A 25,221-nucleotide genomic window follows, 5' to 3' on the forward strand; every position below is an offset into this window, starting at 1 on the left:
GCTAGAGTGTCCACTAACATGGTGAGCTCTGCGTCTGAGTAACGCTGTTTACGCAGCCGGGGGTGGTCTTCCTGGTAGCCTTTGACCTTCTCTATGGATTTCCACTGTGCTCTCCGAGTATCGACCGGTGGTTAGGGAGGATGGCAATGGATTGTGTTTTTAAAGATGGCTGCCGGCCCATTTCCCGTTCCTGCGCGATGACGTAATTTCCGGGTTCGTTTTTGCGAACCCGGTATTAGCATGGTGGTATTACCGGGCCGGTATTTAGGGGTTGGTATGAGGCAGTACCGCTATCGGCGGGTCTCGCAATGCCGGTATAGGGGGGTTGGAGGGCCTTTAGCGGTATGGCGGTATTGCCATTAACGGCATGAGGGAACGTGCGTGCTCGCCCACTCGTAATCACTCGCCATTAGCGGGTTCATACGAGCACGGACCCGCTCATTCCGGCATGCCGGTAATGAACATGCTTTTATCGGGCTACTCGTAATGAGGCCCTACCTATTTTTTGCGGGGGTTGGGGGGGAGGGATGCTGTGTTATTTTTCTGATGTAGAATAAGAGCAGCAGTGACAGAGGTGCGTTCCAAGGTGGTGAACGGCTTGGTATTTGGAGAAATGCATTGTCACTCCATGCGACCTGCGGGAATGTGACCTTCACACTGGGAACTCGGCTGGTGGTGTCGATGTTCGATGTTTTGAGAGAACTCATAAGGGACCAGAGGACAAAGCTGCAAGGTCTACAAATGTGTCACTATCTATGCTTTGCTTATTGCTTGAGAATAGGATCAGCAGCATTACCAGCTAATCAGTTGCCATCAGAAAATGAAATGCTGCCTTGGGCCTTACGGAAGAAACATGTCATTGATTTTAATCTGAGTATGACCCTTTCCAAGAATGAAGGACATTGTAATAGATAACATAGTCTGTATTCTCGGCAAAAGAAGCTATTAAAAAATGATTACATTGGCTCATTTTAAAATTGTATTGTATGTTCATGTTTAACGATCCCATCAAGTTTCTTTTGTAGTTATATTAGAAATATTGCACTTGTGTTACAGAGCAAAGCATATTGTGAAGACCTAGAGTACAACTTTATGAATTATATCTAGAAAGAATGTAATATTCCAAGTTGGAGAGGCCGGTGCAGGCCTATTGCACCCTTTTGAAATGACCCTGTAAGAAAACCGAAGGGATCCTTTCACCCCAATGAGGTTCTTAGGGCCACTGATTTTTATGTGTGATAATTATGTCTGTGATAAAAGGGTTGTCCGCTTGAATTGCTACTAAGCAAATAATGCGCGCTGGGCTTGCTGCTCATTTATAGATTTCACACAAATGTCCGTAAACATTAACAATATCAGATCATTTGGACAGCCTCCGTAATTCGCTGGCATGATAGCACAGCGAGTAGAGCGCTCCCCTTGACATTAATGCAAAACCTGGCAACACAGGTTCGAATCCCGGAAGAGCGGAACTCAGCCTTTCGTCCTTTCGAGGTTGATAAATGAGCACCACACACTGTGATAATAAGCAGCGCTCAGAAGCCCAAGGGTTCGTAGCGCTATATGAAAGATAATTATTATTATTATGAGGATAAAATGGCTGTGGCGTGTCACTCCACTGTAGCCCAAAACTGACTCGGTCCAATGGGGCAAGAATTTTAGACGAGATGGGGCTGAGAATGGAAGGCGGATCTCAGGGTAAGGATTCCTGTGTGCAGGGGGCTCTGTGCGTGCCCAGTCCCCAATGCACAGACATACTTGGGGCCTAAGTACACGTTCGCCGATGGTGAGCAAGCCCCCTCTAACTGCGGTTATTGGGTGCCAAATGATCATTTTCATTTTTAAAACAAACTTTTTTGACAGTTTTTTGTGGTGGATTTTACCGCCACACAAAATCAACACGGCTTGTGCTACTTACCGGGTGTGGTATCATTGCGTGTGATAATGACTGGCCCCCCTGTGGGAATCCAGAACGGTGAATAATGTGGTATGTTTCGCATGACTTGCAATCATCACCCAGTAATTACCACATGTGGTAACAATAAACGAGTCTGGAGGTATTACCGGTTCTAATGTCTCCTAACTCAAAATCCTACTCTTGGAGTATTATGTATTGGACATTCTGTCCGAGCCAACGTTAAACACTGCCCTTATAGGATACGAGAGGACATTCTGTGGACGTTCTGGAGCAGCTCAGGTGAAGCCTCACTCTCACTGGAGACCTCCCAAGGTAAGTCATATATTTGTATTCCTTGTTAATTGAGATGTTGATGGTTCTGGTCTCCCTCTAAGGCTTGTTTTTCCTTTTAGGATTTAGAAGCCCTGGCTTGGCTATCCCGGAATACCTCACAGGGTTCTCTTATTTTGCTGATGGAGTGTCGCTGTAACCTGTATTTCCATGTGACTGGTCATGGATAGGTTTTCCACTTTGGCTTGATTGCCTGCTTAGTGGTACTATATTACTGCTCTCGTCTGGGGCGGATCTGGAGCAAACCCACGCTGAGGAGGTGAGCAGGCCTCACAAAGGTCTATGCTTGCCTTTTAGATGCAGGTCCTTATTTGCGAGTGGCGTGCAGAATGTTTCGTCATGGTTTGTTCTTCTTCAGGGTCTCTATGAGTGCCTGATGTTGCATGTCAGGGCCTTTGTTTTGGCAGGGTCGGATACTTTTGGCTCATGACTTGTTGACTAGGTGACTGGCACCAGCTTTGCCTTGCTACTCAGGATAGGTCTAGTCACCGGCTTTGCCTTGCTACTCAGGATAGGTCTAGTCACCGGCTTTGCCTTGCTACTCAGGCTAGGTCCTTTATTGTAAATTTAATTTTAGATGAAAATGGTCCTATAATCTAAACCAGTTGTTATTTGATCCATTTGACTTTAGGAAGTTCAGATATGACACGTTTGGTGTCTGCTACCTTTTTTTAAGCCTTGATCGAAGCCTGCATAGTATGTTTTTATCAGCCTATGAAGTTCTTCCACCTGTGAGGCTTGGGAGCTCTCTGCTCTCTGTCTGGTTGGTTTGGCCTTATGGAATGGTTTGAGTTCCCTCCAATGGTTACCTTGACTTCATAATTGTGTGTTGTCAGGGTGATTATCCCGGAGTCGGCAGAGCCGTCCGCGGAGCTCCGGGCTGGGAGGCCCCAACTCCTCCCGTGTTCCCCAAAATGAGCATTAGCACACGCAAGGAGCAAGGCTGAGACTGCAGTTTATTTCAACAGCAGGAACGGTTTCTCGTATGCATGCGAGAAAGGTGGCAAAAAGCCTGGCAAAAATGCGCTCTCTTCGTGGCACGGAGGCCTTTTTACTACAGTATGATGCGCTACCTTCGTCACCTCAGGAAGTTAGCGTAAAAACCTATTGCCATCCAGGATTGGCTATCTGAGTAGTAGGGTTAGTATATGTAAGTTATATGGAAACTTCTTATTGGAAGGAACAAAATCAGGTGGTACGCTTGGGCCGTCCCTAACAGTACTACTTCGAAATTGCAACAAGGGAACCCTCGATGATTGGTTGTGAGTGATTGGCGTCAATAGCCAATCCCCCTGGGTTCTGATTGGTTCTCCCATGAGCCCCCAAGCCTGGGACCATCGTCGCTCCCAACTCACGGTGTACCTGTCATTAGCAACAATGTGCAACTATGTGTTATGTGCAAACAACGGCAGGTCTGCTCATAAGCTCCTAGGCGGGTCGTTCCCATTCTTGCAGGTGTCCATCTTGCCGCTTCGTTGTTGCAACTGACGAGACTCTGGCTGCTTCTTTGTCTCGTAGGCTTTGGCACTCTGTCGGTTCACGTGTGGAGAGACCATGGCTGGAGCAGAATTATGAGCATTTGATTTTAGTATTCTGTGTCTAAAGGCTTAGCATTTGCAGGTGTAACCTTGGCAGTGGGCTTTTCGGTATGCGAGTTGCAACATCGCGGCCTTGGCAGCGGTCCTCACTGTGGGTTTATTCTGCTTGTTCAGCACTTGCATTCCGTCCTGGAAGGGGTTTTCGTTTGCGAGGCTCTGACCTGGGGACTCTTGCTCGCGGCCTACTCAGGCGTAGCTCAGGGGTAACAGTACATACGCCATATTATGGTAGTCGCAAAATGACACATCAACATATGTAATACTAGATATACATGATAGCATCTCATAGAGATAGGTGGCGACGAAGCATCAGCAAGCTTATACTTGATCTCTTCAGGCGTCTTGCGTTTCTGCGGTGCGGTAGAAGGCCTATGTGAAAAAATAAACACAATGCACGTCCGTGAGTGTAACAGTCCGCTACGTCATAGCACTGAGTATGTTCTTCGTGTAGATTGGTGTGTGAGTGACCAGGTGTTATCGTCCGTCGGCTATGTCGTCATGGCATCTCTAACGATGTGGAGACTGTAACCATGGCTTTTAGTCGAGTTCATCCATGCCGCTAATATCATCGCGGGCCACGGAGACTGGTGTTGATCGTACCGGTGGGCATACTCCTCTCAGGTGTATGTTCTTGAACCAGGGTATTCTGCCATCAGGTAAGTAGGCAAACTCATCTCGTGGAGGGTGTCCGGGTCGTGATCCTCTAGGCCATGGTCTGGATGAGATTGGCGGGAGGGTGTCTTCCAGCTCTCCCTCATCAGTCCCCCCTCTGGTCGACTTGTCGACCACAAACTCATCCTTATCCTTATCTCCTCTCACTCTCCATACTTTGGTGATTCCAGCCAAGTGACCATAATGGTTAACATGATCTTCGAAAGACCAGTACATATACACACATGTCCCGTTAGGTTTGCAGTACACCCATCTCCCTCTATAGCTCCTCGGGTTCCTTGGATTCTCTACTTTAATTGATGATGGATCCTTGTGGTTGTCAAAAATCTATCTGCGGAGTCTCTCTCTTTCTTGTATTATGATGTCTGTGTGCAGTGCATCGTCAGCTGGTAGTAGCGCATGCATACCGGCCAACTCTATCATCTCGTCCATTGAGTGCGCTTTTCTTGCTTTCCAAAACCGTATCATTAGTAATAAAGCTGTTCCTAATATTATTACTCCCACCAGTAACTTTAGTCCTTCTGACAACCATGAGGGCATCCATGACCAGAGGAAAGAAAACCAGCTGTCATCCTTCTTTACCCCTTTACTTTCGTCTTCCATTCTCGAGCGCATGAGGGCTAGCTGAGATACTTCTTCAGTTAGTGTTCCATTGTCTGCATCATTAGCTGGAATGAATGTGCAGCATGATTGCCCGATTTTTGCGCAAACCCCTCCTTCCATTGCTGTGAGGAGGTCCAGGACGTACTATTCTGCAGCGCCACCATCCTCACTGCTCGTAGTTCTTCCCTTATTGCGTTGAATCCGTTGAGTTTATCATCATCATTAACTCCCACCTAGTTATCTGAAGCCACTTCGCATTTGCATATGCTTGCAATCCAGGATGTATTATCGATGAGAAGAACATCGCCGCTCTGCTAAATAATCTGTGCTCCGGTGGAATGGAAGATAGTGCTGTTTCTGAGCGTCCCCACAAATAATTCCCTGTAAGCGCTTCCACTTGTCTTTTTGCTCTTAACAAGACATTATTACTGTTGTTCTCATCACCTTCTGCGGTCTTCAACGCTCTCTTCCTCCTCTTATTTCCTTCATCCATCTTAGGGAATTTTGCTAAGTTAACGTGTTCTTGTGGCACAACCAGTGATGGAACATTAATGTGTACCATGGTGCATATTCCATTCCAAGATGGAGGTAGGGTGTGGTATGCCTTGTCACCACAGGCCTAATAGTGATCCATTATTACTGCTGTCCCGGCAACCCCCTCAGGCAGTTCCACTATGTCTTTACAGTTTGTGTTGTATCCTACATCCACATTACCCCTGTGCTGGTAGCATAATGTAGGTGCAGGTAGCGGAAGTATTCTTAGTGGGTCTTCATCCTTTTCTATCCATGTTAACATTGGTACTTACATACCCCATATTGTCCAACATTTGTCATTGTGCTCCTTGATTGTGGTAGTGTTTTCTCTTGTTACCATGTTACTGCCTACTACTCCTATCTGCCATTCATCGTTCATGTATACCTTCCCGGTTATCACAATAAGTGGTCTTTCCCAACATCCTTGCTCTCCTGGTATTTCAGTTGCATACCAATCGCAGGGTAGGTAGTCCAACGTAACCTTCTTAGTTTCTCCTCTATCAGGGCCATCAGTAATGTATCTGAATGCCTCAGTATGTAGGCTCCTCTTGTGGTATGCCAAGTATGTTTTGAGGAGGTTATTCTCATAGGGGTATGTGTCTCTTGTTTTCCATTCAATTCTCACTACTGTCCCTTGGAATCGCTCTCTCGTCTGGAACAGCGCCAAATATGTCAAACATGATACTGTATTATCTTGTACTTCTGTAGCAACAAATGTTCCTGATGCACTCATGGCATAGGGTATCAATGAGCAAACGTTGCAGCTGCCCTCCGTTGCCTGCTTACCAATTTTGGTCATGTGTCGGTACCACATGTTGTTTGTGACGTGTGCTGAATCTGTAAGATATGTGTTAATTTCCTTCTCCTCTGCATATGTGTTGCGTTTAACTCTACTACCCTTAACTCCATTTTTAATTACACACCCTGAAGTTGTACCTGTTGCAGCCGTGGGAGGGGATAAGTTAGTTCTAGGTGTAGGCACAACACTCGAAGCATAGATGTTTTGCCAGATAAAGGCAGCCAATACACCGGTAACTATCAACATTCCTACCAATCTTATTACAATTACTAATGTCACCAGCATTTCAACTCTTACCTCTGGTGCGGTCCTACAGCCAATTCTTGCGAAGCTAAAGTTGCCCGCCTGAAAATTCTGAAAATATGTGTCCAAAATGGTCGGTAGTGTTAGTTAAGCACTCCCTATCAGGTGGTCGTTCATAGCCCAGCCGAAAATCTGTTCCCACAGTCATTTTAGGGATCTGTCTCTCAGTACTGGCAAATGTTCATGAAGATGGGGAAATAATCATTCTATGGCCAAAATAAAGGCAGTGTAGTACACACGTACCCTTCTTCTTTTCAGGTACTTTGGTCTCCGTATATAATATACAAATTGATATGACAATGCTTCGGGGTTGTTATCGTCTGCGGGCAGCATCTACTCCTGGGTGGAACACCATACTAGTTATTGCAATTACTAAACAATAACAATACAATACGCGATACCTGTGTGTGCGAGAAAAAGAGAAAGAAAACATACAAGTGTTTACAGTGGTGTGTGCGGTATTCAATAATCACTATTTTAATGTCCTTTAATCAACTGTGGATGGGCAGGGAGCGGGCGGCAATAACTGGGAAAGTTTTAATTTCGTTTGGGACCTTGTGACCATGGGATGGGATAGGGGTGATTTGTCAATTTCCATTAACGGGTCCGTGGCCGGGGATAGGTCGGGGGCACAATCAGTATTGTCCTGTTTGGTTGTCGACGTGTTGTCATTCTGTGACGGTGCTGCTGGTGATGTCGTTTCTACGGTGGCCCTATTATCAGTGCGAGGGCGGGTCTTGTAAATATAGGGCTTAATGTCGTGAAGATGAGTCCCAGTGTTTTTATCTGCTAACTTCACTGCTCGAGGAGCTACTTTCTCTACCAAGTGGGGCCCCGTAAAAGGGGGTTCGTGCCACTTCCTATTAAAGTTCCGGAGGAGGACGCTGTCGCCCTCCGCAATCCTACATGATCCTTGCTGGTCTTTGTCTTCAGTTGTTCCGTCGTGCTGTGTGTTCTTCGACCCGCCCGCGTGTGCTCGAGCTGTTGAGAAATAAAAGCGATACTAGTAATCAAAGAAGACACATATTGATGCATTTTATCACCGAAAACGTTTGCAGAACGTTATTTATCAGTGATCGCTCTCGATGGTGGCGTTAGGGGGAGGCGCATTTGACGACCTGTTACCACCTCGTGTGGGGTGAAGTGGTGGTCGGAACTAGGTCTATTCCTTAATTCAAATAATGCAAGCGGAAGGCAGTACAACCAACTCTTCTTGGTTGCCTGCAGGATCTTTGCGATCTCTTCCTTTAGGAGGCCGTTCATGCATTCACACACACCATTTGCTTGTGGATGGTATGGACATGCAAATTTATGCTTAATTCCCAAGAGGGCAGTGATGTGTTGGAATAGTTCATTTGCGAAGTGCGGGCCATTATCTGACCATAGCACCTCTCATACGCCCCACCTAGGGAAGACCTCTCGCATTAAAAATCTTGCAGCCCTGAAGGCGTCTGCGTGCGTGCCGGGTCCAGCTTCGATCCATCTAGAAAATGGGTATACCACAACTATCATGTACCTATGCCCTTGACAAACATTGATCATATCAACATAGTCAATGTGGAGATGTAGGAAGGGTCCTTCTGGCCGGGGTATAGTACCCTTTATCGCTTGCAGCGTGTGGCCAGCTGTAAACTGTTGACATGTTAAGCATCTACTTATGAAGTTAGCAACATGATAATTTATAATCGGGGCAAAACCAGTTTTCCTTAATTTGTGCTGCAATCATTTCTTTACCTGTGTGCGCTGGATAATACAACTGTGTGAGCGCTGTTTTCAACAGCGACAAAGGCATAACTACCCTTCCTGTGTTAGTTTGTCGCCATAGTGCATCAGTGGGGGACATTGTGCATCCTCTTTTCACCCATAGCTCCTTTTCTGCCATTGGCGCGAACGCCTGCAGTTCCACAATCTGTGTTGCAGGGAGATGTGTATACCCTTCCTTCATCAACATTTGTCTCGCTTTCATCCTCCCCCTTCCCCTTTCTGACTCTGGGGGAGACCACAGTTCACCAAAATACGCAGCATGTTTTGCATGCGCGTCTGCTACTTCGTTACCTTTCGAGATATAATCATCACCATTTGTATGGGCTTGGCACTTAACCAACGCCACTTCTTGGGGATCGTTTTTTACTTCTATGAGTTCGGCGAGTAGGAGAGCGTGCTGCACTGGAGTACCATCTACTCTCCTAAATCCTCTTCTTTGCCATTTTATCAACCCCGAGTGTACTGTTGATGTAACGTATACACTATCGGAGTATATGGTAACCTTTTTATCAAGGCTTTCTTTTAGTGCCAAAATCAGCGCCACTTATTCTGCTGCTTGGGCCGAATAATGCTGTGGTAGCTGGATGCATTTTATCGGGACATACAACAAGTCCTCCGTCATTTTTACTACTTCTGCTCCTGTTCTCCTGACTCCATCTGTTTGGTCAATAGTTGAGGAGCCGTCTATGAACATTATATCACCCCCCATCAGCGCATCCTCTTCAACCTTTCTCGCACACTAATACATTTCATTTGTTTGCATGCAGTCATGAGCATAATCCCCTTTTCAATTACTTAGGCTAGGAACCTGGCTGAATTCACCATGCTACATCTAACAATTGTCAATTCGGGTCTAGATAAAATGATCTCATACGCTAATGCCCTTTGGGTTGTCAATGTAGATTTGGGCTTATTAAAAATCACAAACAGTGCATGCTCAACAAACAATGTAGTAGGGCACCCCATTGTTATTGATGAAGATTTTTCGACCACAAACACGGCTTCTGCGAGACCTTGTTGACACGGGAAATGACCTAACATTACTGGGTCTAAATGATCACTGTAAAACACAATTGGCTTGTTCCCCATACTTGTTTTCTGAGTCAGAACTGCCTTCATAACTGCTGAATCACAGTGTGAGAAAATAAAAAACTGGTGTTCATAGTTTGGGATGGCTAGCACTGGTGCAGATGATATGGCGTTTTTCAACTCGTCAAACGCTTCTGCCATTTCTCTTGTCCACTTCAATTTCCCATCCCCCTGCTGTGCTTCCCTCAATGCTTCAAGTAAAGGTCCTATGTATGAACTGTAGTCGAAAACCCATGCTCTGCAATAATCACACAAACCTAAGAACTGTTGCAATTCCTGCACTGTTTGGGGCTGCAGTGTGTTCATTATCGCCTGCGCCCTCTGTGGTGCTATGTGCCTTCCATGCTGAGATATTAGTTGGCCGATATATAATACTTGTTCCTGACAGTACTGTAACTTCCCCTTGTCCACCTTGTACCCCTTTTCCGCTAATATCGTTAACATTTTTATTGAATCTTCCCTGCACCTCTCCTCAGTTGTGCTGCAAATCATTATGTCGTCTACATACTGCAATACTGTACTTTCTAGTTCAATATTCCCTAAGTCAATCTGTATTGCCCTATTAAATATTGAGGGTGATTCACAGTACCCTTAGGGCAATCTTGTATGTTTCCATTTTGTGTTCCTATAAGTGAAACTTGTGAGATCCTGTGAATCTGTGGCAAAGGTATAGAGAAGAAGATGTTTTGAGGTCATGACGGTAAACCGTGATGCCTCTGGTGGTATTCCACATAATATAGTGGCTGGGTTTGCTGCTATGGGGTACTCTGCCTCTACTATGTTGTTCAAGGGCCTAAGGTCCTGGATGAAACGCCGTGATCCGCCCTTTGCCTTGCGCACTGGGTACACAGCCGTATTGCAAGTTGACTCAGATGGTACTAATATGCCGTTGTTTATCAGAGCTGATATCGTCTCGTATATGCCCTCATCTGCCTCATTTGACAATGGGTATTGTTCCACTCTGGGCAAGATTTCTCCCTTTTTCAACTTTATTTGTACTCCCCCAATGCTCTTAATACAACCCACGTCATATGGACTAGTGGTCCACAAAGAAGCTGGGACCTTCGCCATATCTTCCTCATAGAATGGTACTGGCGTTGATGCAGGCGCTTCAAGTACCATAGCCATTTTTTGTGCCACTCTCTTATATGTCACCCTTAGCCAAACGTCAACACTCATCATAAACACCATCACCCCTTCTCTCCTGTCGTCTGAGAAAAGCTCTTCATCAGAAACCTGTGTAAGTCTACATCCCTCAGCTAGTGCAATCACTGTTCTCCACGCCCTACCTTCCTCGTCTTGGGCATGAACTGCAATGTAATCTGGAGTTGCTATTATGCTTTCGATGCCCACAGAAATCACCTTCCCCTCTGGTTCATCCGCTGGTGTCTCTGGTCTGAATAGGTATGCTGCTGGTCTCCTCCAAACCTTGCCCTCAATCCCAGGCATCCATGCAAATGCCATATCTGTACCGTATTGGAATATCTCTCCATCAACTGGCTCTGCTCGAGCTACTGTTTTACCACAGTATGCTTGCAATATTTGTCGTGCTGTAAGCATGTTTATTCCTGGCGTGGAGCAAATTATGCCATCCTCCGTGAAGAATATGGTCATATTCAATCTGCTCATGATATCCCTCCCGAGTGTGTTTACTGGTGACTCCCTCGAATATAGGAGCGGGACCGACATTTCGTTATCTCCTATTGATAAAGAGATGTTATCAGTAAAGGGAACCAATCCTCGAGCCCCAGAGAATCCTTGAGTGTGCATGGCTTCACCTAACATCTTAAATTTGCCCTCCCTTATGCATGATCTGGTTGCCCCAGTGTAAACAAGAAAGGAAAACTTTTTGTCACCTATCGTTACCTGTATGCGTGGTTCCTCCGCACTATTGGGTGTTACCGATAGGATGGGTCACATCAAGGACATCTGTGGGCGTCCTATTGTGGATACAATGACATGCCACCCTCTGTGTAGGGGTTATGTCCTAGTATTGTCACCTTCCCCAGCTGTGTTTGTGGTAGGGCGGCATCCGTTCTCGATACTTTATTATCCTGTATCGGAGTTTGTTGCGGTGCTGGTTGCACTTGTGGTTGCTGTGCTGTAACCATCTGTTGCTGCGGTACTGCGTGACCCTGTGTCTGTGGTTGCGGTGCAATATACTGCACTTGTTGTGGTTGCTGCGTGGCATTCTGTTGCATGTCTTGTTGCTGGTACACCTGCTGTTCTTCCACATTTCCTTGCTGCCCTTGTTCAATCACTAACGTGGGCCTCATTCTGTATGTACATGACATGTGTCCTACCGTTCCCCAAACCCAACATACCGGGGGTTCCCTAGTCTGCCATGGAAAATTGCCGGTGTTATCTTGGTACACAGGCTGCGCATTGGGGAAATGACCTCAGAGCCCTCCTACCTGTTGCTGCGCGAACTGGGCATACCCTCTTCCTCTCATCATTCCACCCCTTCCTCGAAATGCGTTGTAGTAACCACTTCCTTGCTGCCTGTATCCTTCCCCAGCTACGGCTACGTATAATGGGGGTTGTGACACTAGCTGAGGCATAACCTGCACTTGTTGTGGTATCTGGGCCATTTGTTGCTGTCCTGCACCTGGTGCTGCTACTACTGGCGCAGGTGTCTGAGTGACACATGCTGGAGTTGTAATTAAGGCTCCTTCCATTGAGTATTTTGTCAGTTTCTTCTGCACTAATTTCGCTTCCTCTGCCTTCCTATCTTTCTCCTTTTGCTTCATCTTTTCTTGCCATGTCCTACAGTGATGCATTATCGTCAATTGTATTTCCAGCCATGGCTTCCCTTCTGTTCCCACCACTTTCTTCAATTGCCTCTGTACTGCCTCCGGGAGCCCTTGTACAAGTATGTGGTAAAAGATGGCTGGTGTTTTATCCCACTGCTCCCGAGTTTCCAAGCGCCACTTCTCCTAAATCTCCTGGATATAATCAACAGGATCTTCAGTCTCGCGCATCTTGCGTGAGGTAATGGCTCCTATGTCAGACGTGTCTGGGTACTGTACCCTTAGGGCCTGCCACAGGGCATGTCTGCAATTGGCAAATGATGCCCCGTCGTGCGATGTGTCGGTGGTAGTCACTCCGGGGAATCCCGCCCTTTTCCAGATGTCATCTGCTGCATCCCCTAGTATTGATATTAAGAGTCCCTTCACATCACCCACTGCTAGCTTTTGCCCCGTGGTATGTTTTTCCATTTCATTTATCCACTTCCCCGCTCCCCCACTTAATGACGGGAGCCTACACTTTATGTTTTCCTTATCCGTATGCTTCCAGGGGACATATTGTGGCCTGACCCCTCCCTGTTCTAAAAGAGGCATTAAATTGTACTCCCTTTGCCCCTCCCGAGGTTGTGAGGCAACATCAGTATACTGGTCTTCGTTCTCTGTGTCTGGAAACTCTGTTATCATATCTATTTTGCGAATGCTTGTCGCGTCCTCTTCTTCACCCTTCCTCCCCTTCCTATTGCTGTCATAGTGTACTGCGTGTGTATGCTGTCGCTCCTCCTTCCTGCGTCGAGGGAGGTCCCTAAGTCTGCCAATGTATGGTGATTGTTCGGGCGTAGGTGTGAGTGGGCGTGGCGGGTGTGTTGGCGCAGGTGTTCCCGCGGATGCTGCTCTTACTGTTCTATCTCTTACCTGTTTGTCACCTATCTTTCCTTCTTCTCTTTTCCCGCACATCTATGGTGATTCGCCGTTTGCGCGTGTGAGATACAGTTTTTCTAAACTCTCTCTACTACCGATGCTCCCTCTTCCTCCGATATCTTAATCTTCTTCACTACAGAACCCATCCAATAGTGACAATCCCTACTCTGTTCTCTTCCCTCCTACTGTCACTGTTTTCAAGTCTGTTAGATCTGTTTCTCTCTCTTCTCCCTTCGTCGATGTCGTGGGCACCTCCGAGTCCTGGCAGATATATTTTCTCACTCCGTTCTCCACCTTCTTAACCATACTCTCCTCATCCTCCCTCTTCGCTATCTCTCCCCCAATTTCCTCTCCCTTCTTCTTTAGTTCTTCCATTACCTGGCTACTTACCCTTGCTAATATCCGCTCCTCCTCTTCCTTTCTTTCCCGCTTTTCCCGTCCCCATCGCAATATACTCTCTATCACCTTACCCTCTTCGTATCTCCTTGTGCTTTCGGATAGTATCTTCTTCTTCCACCTCTCCATTTCCTTTGCACTCTCTTCCTCTCTCCTTCTCATATCTCGCTGTTCCACACGGGACGTCCTTTCGCCGCTGCCTTTATCCTCTCTACTTCCCTCTTCGTCTCCTCCGCAAGTTCTTTTATCCTCTCTCGCTCGTCCCTAACTTCCTTCTTCTCTTTTTCCTCCCTCGTGTCTCTTGCTCAAACTGCCTAATCAGTGCGCTCCGCACATTTCTCAGTTCTGCCAATCGGTCCTCCAACATTTCCTCCTCCTCTTGCGACAGCTCCCTGTCCTTCTCCTCGCTTACCTCGTCTACTTCCTGTGCGTCTCCCTCATCATCTTTGTGCATTCTTCTCACTGCGCTCTCCTCTTCTCCCGTGAGGGATCCCTGCAACTTCAAAAGCACCTGCGCTGCTACCCATTCGTCTTGTCCTATGTTTACAATGTGCTTCTCACTTTTCCCTTCTCCTTTCCTGTCCGATCCTATGGAGCACGAACCCACCGTGCTCGTTGCCTCCCCCCTCTGGTTACTACCTGTGGTGGTTTACGGTGGAGGGCTGTAGGTTGGGTTTGTGTAACCTTCGGCTGCCGTTAGCTGCCGCCTCACTGCTTCTCGTAACTCCGTCACTGGATATAACCCGCCTTCCTCCTTCTTTACCACCTTCGCTAAAGGCATTTCTTCTATTTTCTCCTCCTTCACCTCCACGCCATGTGAGGTGCTGTAACCTTCGTTCCCCCCTTGTTCTTCTCACTGTCCTTAGTACTGCTAGCTGCCACATCCACACTCCTTTCCTCCTTCTTAATGCCCTTACTCTCCCCTGTTTCCTTGCTCCCCTTCTCCTCTTCGGTCCCTCCTATGGTAAGCATACCTGTTGGTCCTGGCCTGGACCCCTGGAACATCCTCCACAGGTTAAACATTTCCACATGACTAGCTAATTTCTTCCCTTTATAGGTGTTGTGTATGTGTGTTAACAGCATGTGTTGAACATATGGGTCAAAACTGCCATTAGGCGGCCACTGTATCATCATTTTATTATCTGTTCCTTGTGTCCATGCAATACTATACTTGATAAGTTTCTCCTTGTGAGGCGATAACGTTTTGCAGATATGTTGGAGGGGAGTTGTTAAGGTGTTCCCCACCCCTTAGGTCCCGACTCGTAAGGCATAATTGTACTTTATATTGACACTTATGGTTGCAACCTTCTTTACCTGGCCCTGCAATTTGGGGACTTCCGATCGTCTGCTGAAAAGCAATCAAGTTCACAAACGTACGATTTCCTTTTTCTCTTGATATCACTTGAACAGCCCCCTTTGGCCGCGGTACACGAAGTCCACTGCGACTGCGTGCCCTGGGTGGCGTGCTTGTGCAGCCGCCTCCCCTTTACTTTCCACCTTTCAACCACCGCGTTCAGCGCAACCGTCCTCTCTGCTCCTTCTATTCCACCCCTCTCCCTGTCGCTTAACTCTTGGTCACCTCCTCGGGTAACCCGAGCGAAACACCAGGCAGCCGCGGAGTCCTATGTTATCCTACGGGTGATGTCACCAACCCCGCTAATCTAATACCGGTAAGAACGTTCACATTAAAATCACACAATGTACTTTAATTAGTAATCCCATCAACCCCACAGCTGTCTTCTTGTCTCACCGGGAACAAGGAAACCACCAATACAACTCATATAATTGATCTGCACCCGCTGCGTCGCCTCACGTGTGATACGCCCCTCACCTGGGGAGCTTAACCAGTCAATTATCTTCCGCACTTGGCAACTCTCTAGCTACCTCCTACGGGGAAACGTCATCTACCTAACGTGTTTCAACACTCAATTAGTAGGTATCCACATCTATTCATTGACCTAAAATGCCAATTCATAGGAAATCCACCTTTCCCCCCCGTACATGCGCGCTCGATCCAAACAAATCAGGGCCTTCTAGCAATCCCGTGTGGTGCCGTCGGCTCTACTCACCTTCCTTAGTGACGCGGCGGGAGACGGCCCTCGTGCCTGTCTTCACCGCCACTTTCCCACCTACCGTCACCTGTTATTCAAATCCTTAGCACACACAGTACACACCTACCGCCTCCCTTTTCATAAATCTTTCCTCTCCCCTCTTACATATTATTACGTTGCTTGTTGGGTGTGCTATACTCAACAAGTTCCCTTGATGTGGGGCCGCCCGAGCGCGTGCACCCCTCCAAGCGGCTCGCCACCTCCCCTCTTCTGGACTCGTCCGGACACTCGCCAACCGCAGGTGGGATACTTCTCAATCGGCTCCCGAGGACCAATATCCGGATTGCGCCGTCTGGTCTTCTCGCAGTTCCACGATGGTGCTGTAGTCCTCAAAAGGGGGCAGCGGCAGAGGGGGCCGCACTGCCGGTCCACCTCGCAACGAGAGGCCTTGGGATAACAGAAGATGAGGGGGTAGACATTAAAAATATCTCAGCAGTGCCTCCAACTTGTCGGGGTGATTATCCCGGAGTCGGCAGAGCCATCCACGGAGCTCCCAGCTGGGAGGCTCCAACTCCTCCCGTGTTCGCCAAAATGAGTATTAGCACACGCAAGGAGCAAGGCTGAGACTGCAGTTTATTTCAACAGCAGGAACGGTTTCTCGTATGCACGTGAGAAAGGTGGCAAAAAGCCTGGCAAAAATGCGCTCTCTTCGTGGCTCGCAGGCCTTTTTACTACAGTATGATGCGCTACCTGTGTCACCTCAGGAAGTTAGAGTAAAAACCTATTGCCATCGAGGATTGGCTATCTGAGTAGTAGGGTTAGTATATATAAGGTATATGGAAACTTCTTATTGGAAGGAACAAAATCAGGTGGTACGCTTGGGCCGTCCCTAACATTGCTACTTCGAAATTGCAACAAGGGGACCCTCGATGATTGGTTATGAGTGATTGGCGTCAGAAGCGAATCCCCCTGGGTTCTGATTGGTTCTCCGATGAGCCTCCAAGCCTGGGACCATCGTCGTTCCCAGCTCACGGTGTATCTGTCATTAGCAACAATGTGCAATTATGTATTATGTGCAAACAACGGCAGGTCTGCTCATGAGCTCCTAGGCGGGCCGTTCCCATCCTTGCAGGTGTCAATCTTGCCGCTTCGTTGTTGCAACTGACGAGACTCTGGCTGCTTCTTTGTCTCGTAGACTTTGGCACTCTGTCAGTTTGGCTCGGTCACGTGTGGAGAGACCATGGCTGGAGCAGAATTATGAGCATTTGATTTTAGTATTCTGTGTCTAAAGGCTTCGCATTTGCAGTAACCTTGGCAGTGGGCTTTTCGGTATGCGAGTTGCAACATCGCGGCCTTGGCAGCGGTCCTCACTGTGGGTTTATTCTGCTTGTTCAGCACTTGCATTCCGTCCTGGAAGGGGTTTTCGTTTGCAAAGCTCCGACCTGCGGACTCTTGCTCGCGGCCTACTCAGGCCTAGTTCAGGGGTAACAGTACATTCGCCATATTATGGTAGTTGCAAAATGACACATCATCATATGTAATACTAGATATACATGATAGCGTCTCAAAGAGATAGGTGGCGAGGAAGCATCAGCAAGCTTATACTCGATCTCTTCAGGCATCTTGCATTTCTGCGATGCGGTAGAAGGCCTATGTGAAAAAATAAAAACGATGCACGTCCGTGAGTGTGACAGTCCGCTACGTCATAGCACTGAGTATGTTCTTCGTGTAGATTGGTGTGTGAGTGACCAGGTGTTATCGTCTGTCGGCTATGTCGTCATGGAATCTCTAACGATGTGGAGACTGTAACCGTGGCTTTTAGTTGAGTTCATCCATGCCGCAAATATCGCGGCCCACAGGGACTGGTGTTGATCGTACCGGTGGGCATACTCCTCCCAGGTGTATGTTCTTGAACCAGGGTATTCTGCCATCAGGTAAGTAGGCAAACTCATCTTGTGGAGGGTGTCTGGGTCGTGATCCTCTAGGCCATGGTCTGGATGAGATTGGGGGGAGGGTGTCTTCCAGCTCTCCCTCATCAGTGTCCTCTTGGTGTGACATTGCCGCAGGAGATGTTGTTCTATCATTTGGGCTCACGCCAGCAGTTCTTCTAAGATCGTTGATTAACATGTACACTAGCGGGTACAGCCCTGCCTGGTTTGTTTGGTGTGCTAGACTTTCTTTAATGCATCTGGTCTTTCCAAAGAAGGGTTTTGGGATCTTATTCCCCTCCCCTTCCAACCTCCCCTTCCAGTTGTGATGGAAAGCGATAAGTCAATGAATAAATAAATAAATAAATGGTGTTCCCCACTAGGTTACGGCGGTACACGGGCACAGATGGGTGTGGGTCGAAACCTTCTCACTGCTTGAGATGTCCTCACACAGTTAGACCTCTGGCAAGGAAGATGGCTGATGGGCAATGCTTTGATCACTTACTGGTGCACTTCCTCGTCACAGTTAGATTTGCCAGGTGGCTTCATGTAATGTGGATTACCCTACTCCACTCCTGGGCTTTACTTTTGCCTTAGTTTTACTCTACTCCATGTGATTCAATTGAAGCCACCCAACACTACAAGCTCCAGCAGGCAATTGATGGAGACGTGAAAGCCCAGCACAGGCACATGATGTTCCTCCTCACATGGAGTCATCTGGCCACCCTAGTCACATTCCTACATTCCATCCTTCCCACCCTGTTTCTGTGCCATGTGTCTTCCACCCTTATGGTAAGGCTTGGACAAGACTGATAGGACTACAGGCTTTGGTCATCGGCTTTATACCTACCACAGGGGAGGAGCTTCAATGTTTGGAAATGTGTCGGCTAGTACTACACAGATACCATAGAATAATACAATATGTGGTATACAGAGGGGAGCACTAATAGTATGAAAGCAATCATGCAGGCAGTGCAGTGTAAGAAGGATCTGCAGTGTTATGAGATGAGCCTCGCCATGCTATGGCCTTCACATGTCCGGCTCTACCAGAAATGTCGTCCGGCCTATATGATAGTCGCTTGTTTTGTTCCTCCCCTCTCTTTTTGCCTCCCTCTCCCTCACCTTTTATTTTTCCTCGGCTCTACCAGAAATGTCCCCAGGCCTAGTATGGTAGTCGCCTGTCTGTTTCCATTTCCTTCCCACTCTCCCCATCCCTTCCTTATCTATGTCTTAGCTCTTGCACTATCTGAAATGTCGTCAGGCCGAGTACAATAGTTAATTTCACATCCTTATTGTTCATGGCCTGTAAGAATGTTATTGCATTTTCCCTTGTTCTCTCCCTTGCCTTGAAGCGCTTTGAAACATTTCTGTATAGGCGCTATATAAATAAACTATCATATCATATCATGCCTGTGGCCTTTGTGTGTCTCTGTTTGTTCTTTCTCTCTACTGCCTGTTTACCTTTCAGGTACCTCCTCAGGCTTCCGTTTCTCATGTATTCCGTCACGATGAAGACGGGGTCGGCGTTCAGGCAGACAGCGTAGAGCTTCAGGACCCTTTCGTGATTCAGCTTCCACATCGTCTCCGCCTCATCCTGCATCTTGTTCTTCATGGACTCAGCACTCACTGCAGGGGGCAAGCGAGAGAGATGATGAAATAGAGCCCCAAAGGGAGGGAGAGGACCAAAGGGACAGGGAAAGAGAAAGAGAGAACCAAAGTTAGAGTGGAACAGAAAGAGAACGAAAGGAAGAGAGAGAGAAACAAAAAGAGAGAACCAAAGGAAGAGGCAAACAGAAAAAGAGAATGAAAGAAGGAGAGAGAAATGGAAAGAGAGATCCAAAGGGACAGGGAAACAGAAAGAGAGAACCAAAGGGAGAGACAAACAGAAAAAGTGAACGAAAGAAAGAGAGACAAATAGAAAGAGAGAACCAAAGGGACAGGGAAACAGAAAGAGAAAACCAAAGGGACAGAGAAACAGAAAAAGAGAACCAAAGGGACAGAGAAACAGAAAAAAGAACCAAAGGGAGAGACAAACAGAAAAAGAGAACGAAAGAAAGAGAGACAGAAAGAGAGAACCAAAGGGACAGGGAAACAGAAAGCGAGAACCAAAGGGAGAGACAAACAGAAAAAGAGAATGAAAGAAAGAGAGACAAACAGAAAGAGAGAACCAAAGGGACAGAGAAACAGAAAAAGAGAACCAAAGGGACAGGGAAACAGAAAGAGAGAACCAAAGGGACAGAGAAACAGAAAAAGAGAACCAAAGGGACAGGGAAACAGAAAGAGAAAACCAAAGGGACAGGGAAACAGAAAGAGAAAACATGAGGGAGGGAGAGAAACAGAACGAGAGAACCAAAGCAAGAGGTAAACAGAAAGACAAGAGGAACATACAGAGACAGTAAAAGAGAGTCTAAAGGAGCAAGAGAACCAAAGGGACAGGCAAGCAGAAAGAGAGAACGAAAGGCAAACGAAGAGAGAGAGAGAGAGAAAGAGCAAGCAAGACTAAAGGCAAAATATAGTATAGGAGAGGTAGAGACAGAGGGTAAATGGTATATTTAAATTAGCATACATACACATTATGTGTGACTGTGTGTGTTTGTTTGTGTGTGTGTATTGACCTGTATCAACAGTACTGTTAAGATTACATTTCACAGCATTATGGTTTCTGTATAATATCTGAAATGTTGGACTAGACCGCACTACATTTTGTTTGACAAATATTTCAAATGTATGGTTTGGTGACGTTTGATCTTGAAATGTATGCTTTACAATAGGGTTCTTTGAAACCTGTTTTTCTTTACATTGTTGCATTTGTTTTTTTAAAGTTGTGCTATGTTTACATGTAAACTGTATGTGTTGGACACAAGTTCTCAAACTTGTAAGTGCTCGTTTTCGATGTATGTTTTGTTATCACTTTTGACACATTTTAACTACAAATGTGGAACATACACATTTTTGCTTGGGACACATTCATAAGTAGCCAAACACACACATAGATAAAAGCAATAAACCAATGACCGATAGACAATAAACTCATGCACACACCCTGAATTAACCCTTACAAATGCATACACTTGCATACATTCACATCGACTTGCAGTCATACACAGTCGTTTCCCCAGACATTTACAATGTATACAGCACCCAATGCATACTCACGTTACACAGAATCCTTACATGAAAATGAAGAATAAAAAATGCAAACATGCACCCCAATGTATAGCCACACATATTTACATAATAGCTACAGTTTTTCATCGAGTAAACAGCATAAGCTAATCCACATTACAATTCATAGTCAACAAATGGAAACCCGTAAAAAGAACATTCTCTGCACACAATCCAGCCACGAAAAAGCTGAATATGTACGTGTGGTCATGTAAATCTATTTTTTAACTAAGAATAATACATTTAATTTGAAAACAAATGCAAATCTATATCATGGGAAAATAAACAAAAGTATGTCGACAATTGTATATTAGTAACAGGGAATGTTAAAAACAACATGCAATGGAAGTTCGAGCTGTAGAGGCGATGCACAAAAATACAACCCCAAAACACCTGCAATACACAAAAGAGCAGTTCACATGTTCGAGGTGCCTAGGCATACATTTGGCATGGGAATGCAGTTTGCATGCAGGATACACCCCAACACCTCTTACTAATCTTTCTTAATTAATCAAACACATGTTTGCAAGTATCTGATTGTTCTGTAATTGTTTAAAATTAAAAACATATTATTTGTTTTTTAACGTAACATTTGTATTCTGACTGGAGAGAAATAAAGTTTAAAAGTGTAAAAGAGTGTAAGAGTTAGAAAATGTATGGTAAATGGAGGAATAGCAGTATTAGAGGAAACAGGAAGTGCAAGCAATTCTGAAATACCAGTCTTATGGGCCAAATGAGACAATAACCTTTTAAAAATGCATTAAAAGCCACAATATAAAAAGAGCACGTGTGAAAAACACAATAAACACATGAAATACATGTTGCATAGTTCATGCTAAACCAAGTGCAAATAACTGACCATCACACACACAGTTACACACACAACAAAAATGTGCATATGCATAAGTACATCTAAAATTAAATGCACATACATCTCAATCACACGTCCAAGAACCACACTACTTAACTACCGGTTGCGCCATCACAAGCACTAGACTACGTAACTAACGTGCACGCCATTACAAAAACTGCACTACTTAATTAACAGTTGCACCATTCCAAGAATCGCACTACTTAACTAACAGTAGCATCAATTCAAGAATCACACTACTTACCTAACAGTTGCACCATTCCAAGAACCACACTAACAAACTGTTGCACCATTCCCAGAACCGCACTACTCAACTAACAATTGCACCAGTTCAAGCACCAAAATACTTAACTAACAGACCCCATTCCATGAACCACACTACTTTGTTACACCATTCCAAAAACCGCACTACTTAACTAAAAGTTGCTGCACTCCAAGAACCGCACTATTTAACTAAAAGTTGCTGCATTCGAAGAACCGCACTATTTAACTAAAAGTTGCTGCATTCCAAGAACCGCACTACTTAACTAAAAGTTGCTGTATTCCAAGAACCGCACTATTTAACTAAAAGTTGCTGCATTCGAAGAACCGCACTATTTAACTAAAAGTTGCTGCATTCCAAGAACCGCACTACTTAACTAAAAGTTGCTGCATTCCAAGAACCGCACTATTTAACTAAAAGTTGCTGTATTCCAAGAACCGCACTATTTAACTAAAAGTTGCTGTATTCCAAGAACCGCACTACTTAACTGAAAGTTGGTGCATTCCAAGAACCACACTATTTAACTAAAAGTTGCTGCATTCCAAGAACCGCACTATTTAACTAAAAGTTGCTGTATTCCAAGAACGCTGCATTCCAAGAACCGCACTATTTAACTAAAAGTTGCTGTATTCCAAGAACCGCACTATTTAACTAAAAGTTGCTGTATTCCAAGAACGCTGCATTCCAAGAACCGCACTATTTAACTAAAAGTTGCTGTATTCCAAGAACCGCACTTTTTAACTAAAAGTTGCTGTATTCCAAGAACCGCACTACTTAACTAAAAGTTGCTGCATTCCAAGAACCGCACTATTTAACTAAAAGTTGCTGCATTCCAAGAACCGCACTATTTAACTAAAAGTTGCTGCATTCCAAGAACTGCACTACTTAACTAAAAGTTGCTGCATTCCAAGAACCGCACTGTTTAACTAAAAGTTGCTGCATTCCAAGTACCGCACTATTTAAGTAAAAGTTGCTGTATTCCAAGAGCCGCACTACTTAACTAAAAGTTGCTGCATTCCAAGAACCGCACTATTTAACTAAAAGTTGCTGCATTCCAAGAACCGCACTACTTAACTAAAAGTTGCTGCATTCCAAGAACCGCACTATTTAACTAAAAGTTGCTGTATTCCAAGAACCGCACTATTTAACTAAAAGTTGCTGTATGCCAAGAACCGTACTACTTAATAAAAGTTGCTGCATTCCAAGAACCACACTATTTAACTAAAAGTTGCTGCATTCCAAGAACCGCACTATTATACTAAAAGTTGCTGTATTCCAAGAACCGCACTACTTAACTAAAAGTTGCACCATTCCAAGAACCGCACTATTTAACTAAAAGTTGCTGCATTCCAAGAACCGCACTACTTAACTAAAAGTTGCACCATTCCAAGAACCGTATTATTTAACTAAGAATTTCTCGGTTCGAAGAAACATACTACTTAAGTAATAGTTACACATACACTCATATTGTTAAGCATGAAGCCACAAACGAATAGGCATATTTAAATATCAACATTCCTAAAGAAATAACTGCATCACTTAAATATCAATCTCACACAGACACACACACACACTGTGAACATGAGTATACATGTTCAGTAGTACATCACTAATTATAAGTTCATAAACAAAAACACACTACAAATAACATCACTTAAACATCCAATACAAAGGGGCCCACATGATTATGCACACATCTAAATGATCCTATAAAATTATGGATGGATAGCTTCCAAATACATTTTCAAAACCCACATTGCTTAACTAAAAAAATATGCATGCAGACATTATTAAATATAAAATTGCCCGTGCAAAGGTATATCTAATATGTGCATATCCAACAACACACTTCCAACATCCACCATGCTTGAGTACATTTGTACACACACCACTCAAATTACTGAAGTCGTTGGATACAACATTGCGTAGCCAAGAACAAAATAACGTGTCAAAATGTGACTTAAATGTGTTCCTTGTATAAACCTATTCCCTGAGAATTACATTTTGCTATTCAAATGGCCAGTGAGACCCGTGGTGTCTCTCCGACACCCAATGCCCCATCTGTCAGAATTCCTCCATCTTTATCAAGCGATATCTTTTTCTGGCAGTGCAGGCTACACTGGACTATGTCGAGGACACTGTGCATTCCAACAGGAGCCAAGTACATGCTCATAACATAAGACATGGATGTATCAAACAGGAAGCTGTGAAAAGCTTCCAAAAGACCAGATCAGTGACTTTTCAAAAGTGGAACTCTAGAAGTTGAGGACAAGATTGCAGAGCAATGATTTCAAACACAGGTGTAGGTGCTATTACCAGAAACGAGGTAGACAGGTGGGTTCATGTTTTGCTCCGTACTATTCGGATATGTTTGCTGACTGGTGGGATCAGGAATGGGCCTGAACAGCTGATCTTGTTATTCTATGGATCTATGGAGGCTACTGGACGGAAACTTTGACAAGGTCAATGTTGACAGGAAAGAAGATGGGAGACCCTTTGTGACCACAATCTGCTCCATTATGCTGGTCCAGGAGGCCGTATATGAGGGTTTCTCCAGGGCGTCAACCCCATCCCTAGCCTCGTCTCTTATTGACTCCTGAGTTCCCTGAGATTCCCGTCATGGTCCATAAGACATAAGGTGCAAGCAGAAAGGGAGAATGAGAGGAGCCTGGAGAGCCCTGCTAGCTTGTCTGAAGTCACAGGGCTCGTTGAGCCACACTTCAACATTTGAGGACATTGACGATACAAACAATCAAACCTAGACAGATGGGAGTTTGTGGTTCCTCTGCGGAGTTAGTAGATCAACCTGATAGAAAGAATTTAGCACCAGTGCACCTTTGTTGCCGTGCCATTGTGGAGTTGGGCCATCATGGAGGAGATACCTTTTGACTCCAAGATGATAGATAGCCTTTTTATAGCATCAATATGTCACAAGGTGGCCTGACATACAGGTAAACCCACACAGGGAAATTGCAACCTGCTCTGGTCTCTGCCAATCTGAAAGCTCACTCCTGATAAGTGTGTGGCTGCCACATGTCTCAGACTCCCAAGCCTAATTACCTGCACACAGAGACTATAAAAGGAATGCCCAGCGAGAGGGAGGTGTTGGAGCTAGGAGATGGTCAGAGCATGGAAAAGGTTGATCAGGATGAGAGTTGGAGGAGGGAGAGGTTCGGAGCAGAGCCAGGGTGAGAGAGTGGAGTGGAGAAGGAGGACATGAGAGATAGAAAATAAGGTTGAAGCAGGAGAGGCGAAGGTCAAATATCAAAGGAG

The 25,221-nt window shown here is 45.5% G+C and overlaps 1 protein-coding gene across 1 annotated transcript in view; it reads right to left on the reverse strand.

Annotated features, from left to right (window-relative positions):
• LOC138453026 (tyrosine-protein kinase-like) overlaps positions 1-25,221 on the reverse strand; it is a 370,904-nt gene that overhangs the window by 66,275 nt on the left and 279,408 nt on the right. The window contains exon 5 of the mRNA XM_069605443.1: positions 19,112-19,276. Coding sequence (XP_069461544.1) covers positions 19,112-19,276 — 165 coding nt within the window. The remainder of the gene's footprint in view (positions 1-19,111; positions 19,277-25,221) is intronic.

Source organism: Ambystoma mexicanum, chromosome 4p (assembly GCF_040938575.1).
Source record: "Ambystoma mexicanum isolate Mex_15411 chromosome 4p, UKY_AmexF1_1, whole genome shotgun sequence".
Lineage (NCBI taxonomy): Eukaryota > Metazoa > Chordata > Amphibia > Caudata > Ambystomatidae > Ambystoma > Ambystoma mexicanum.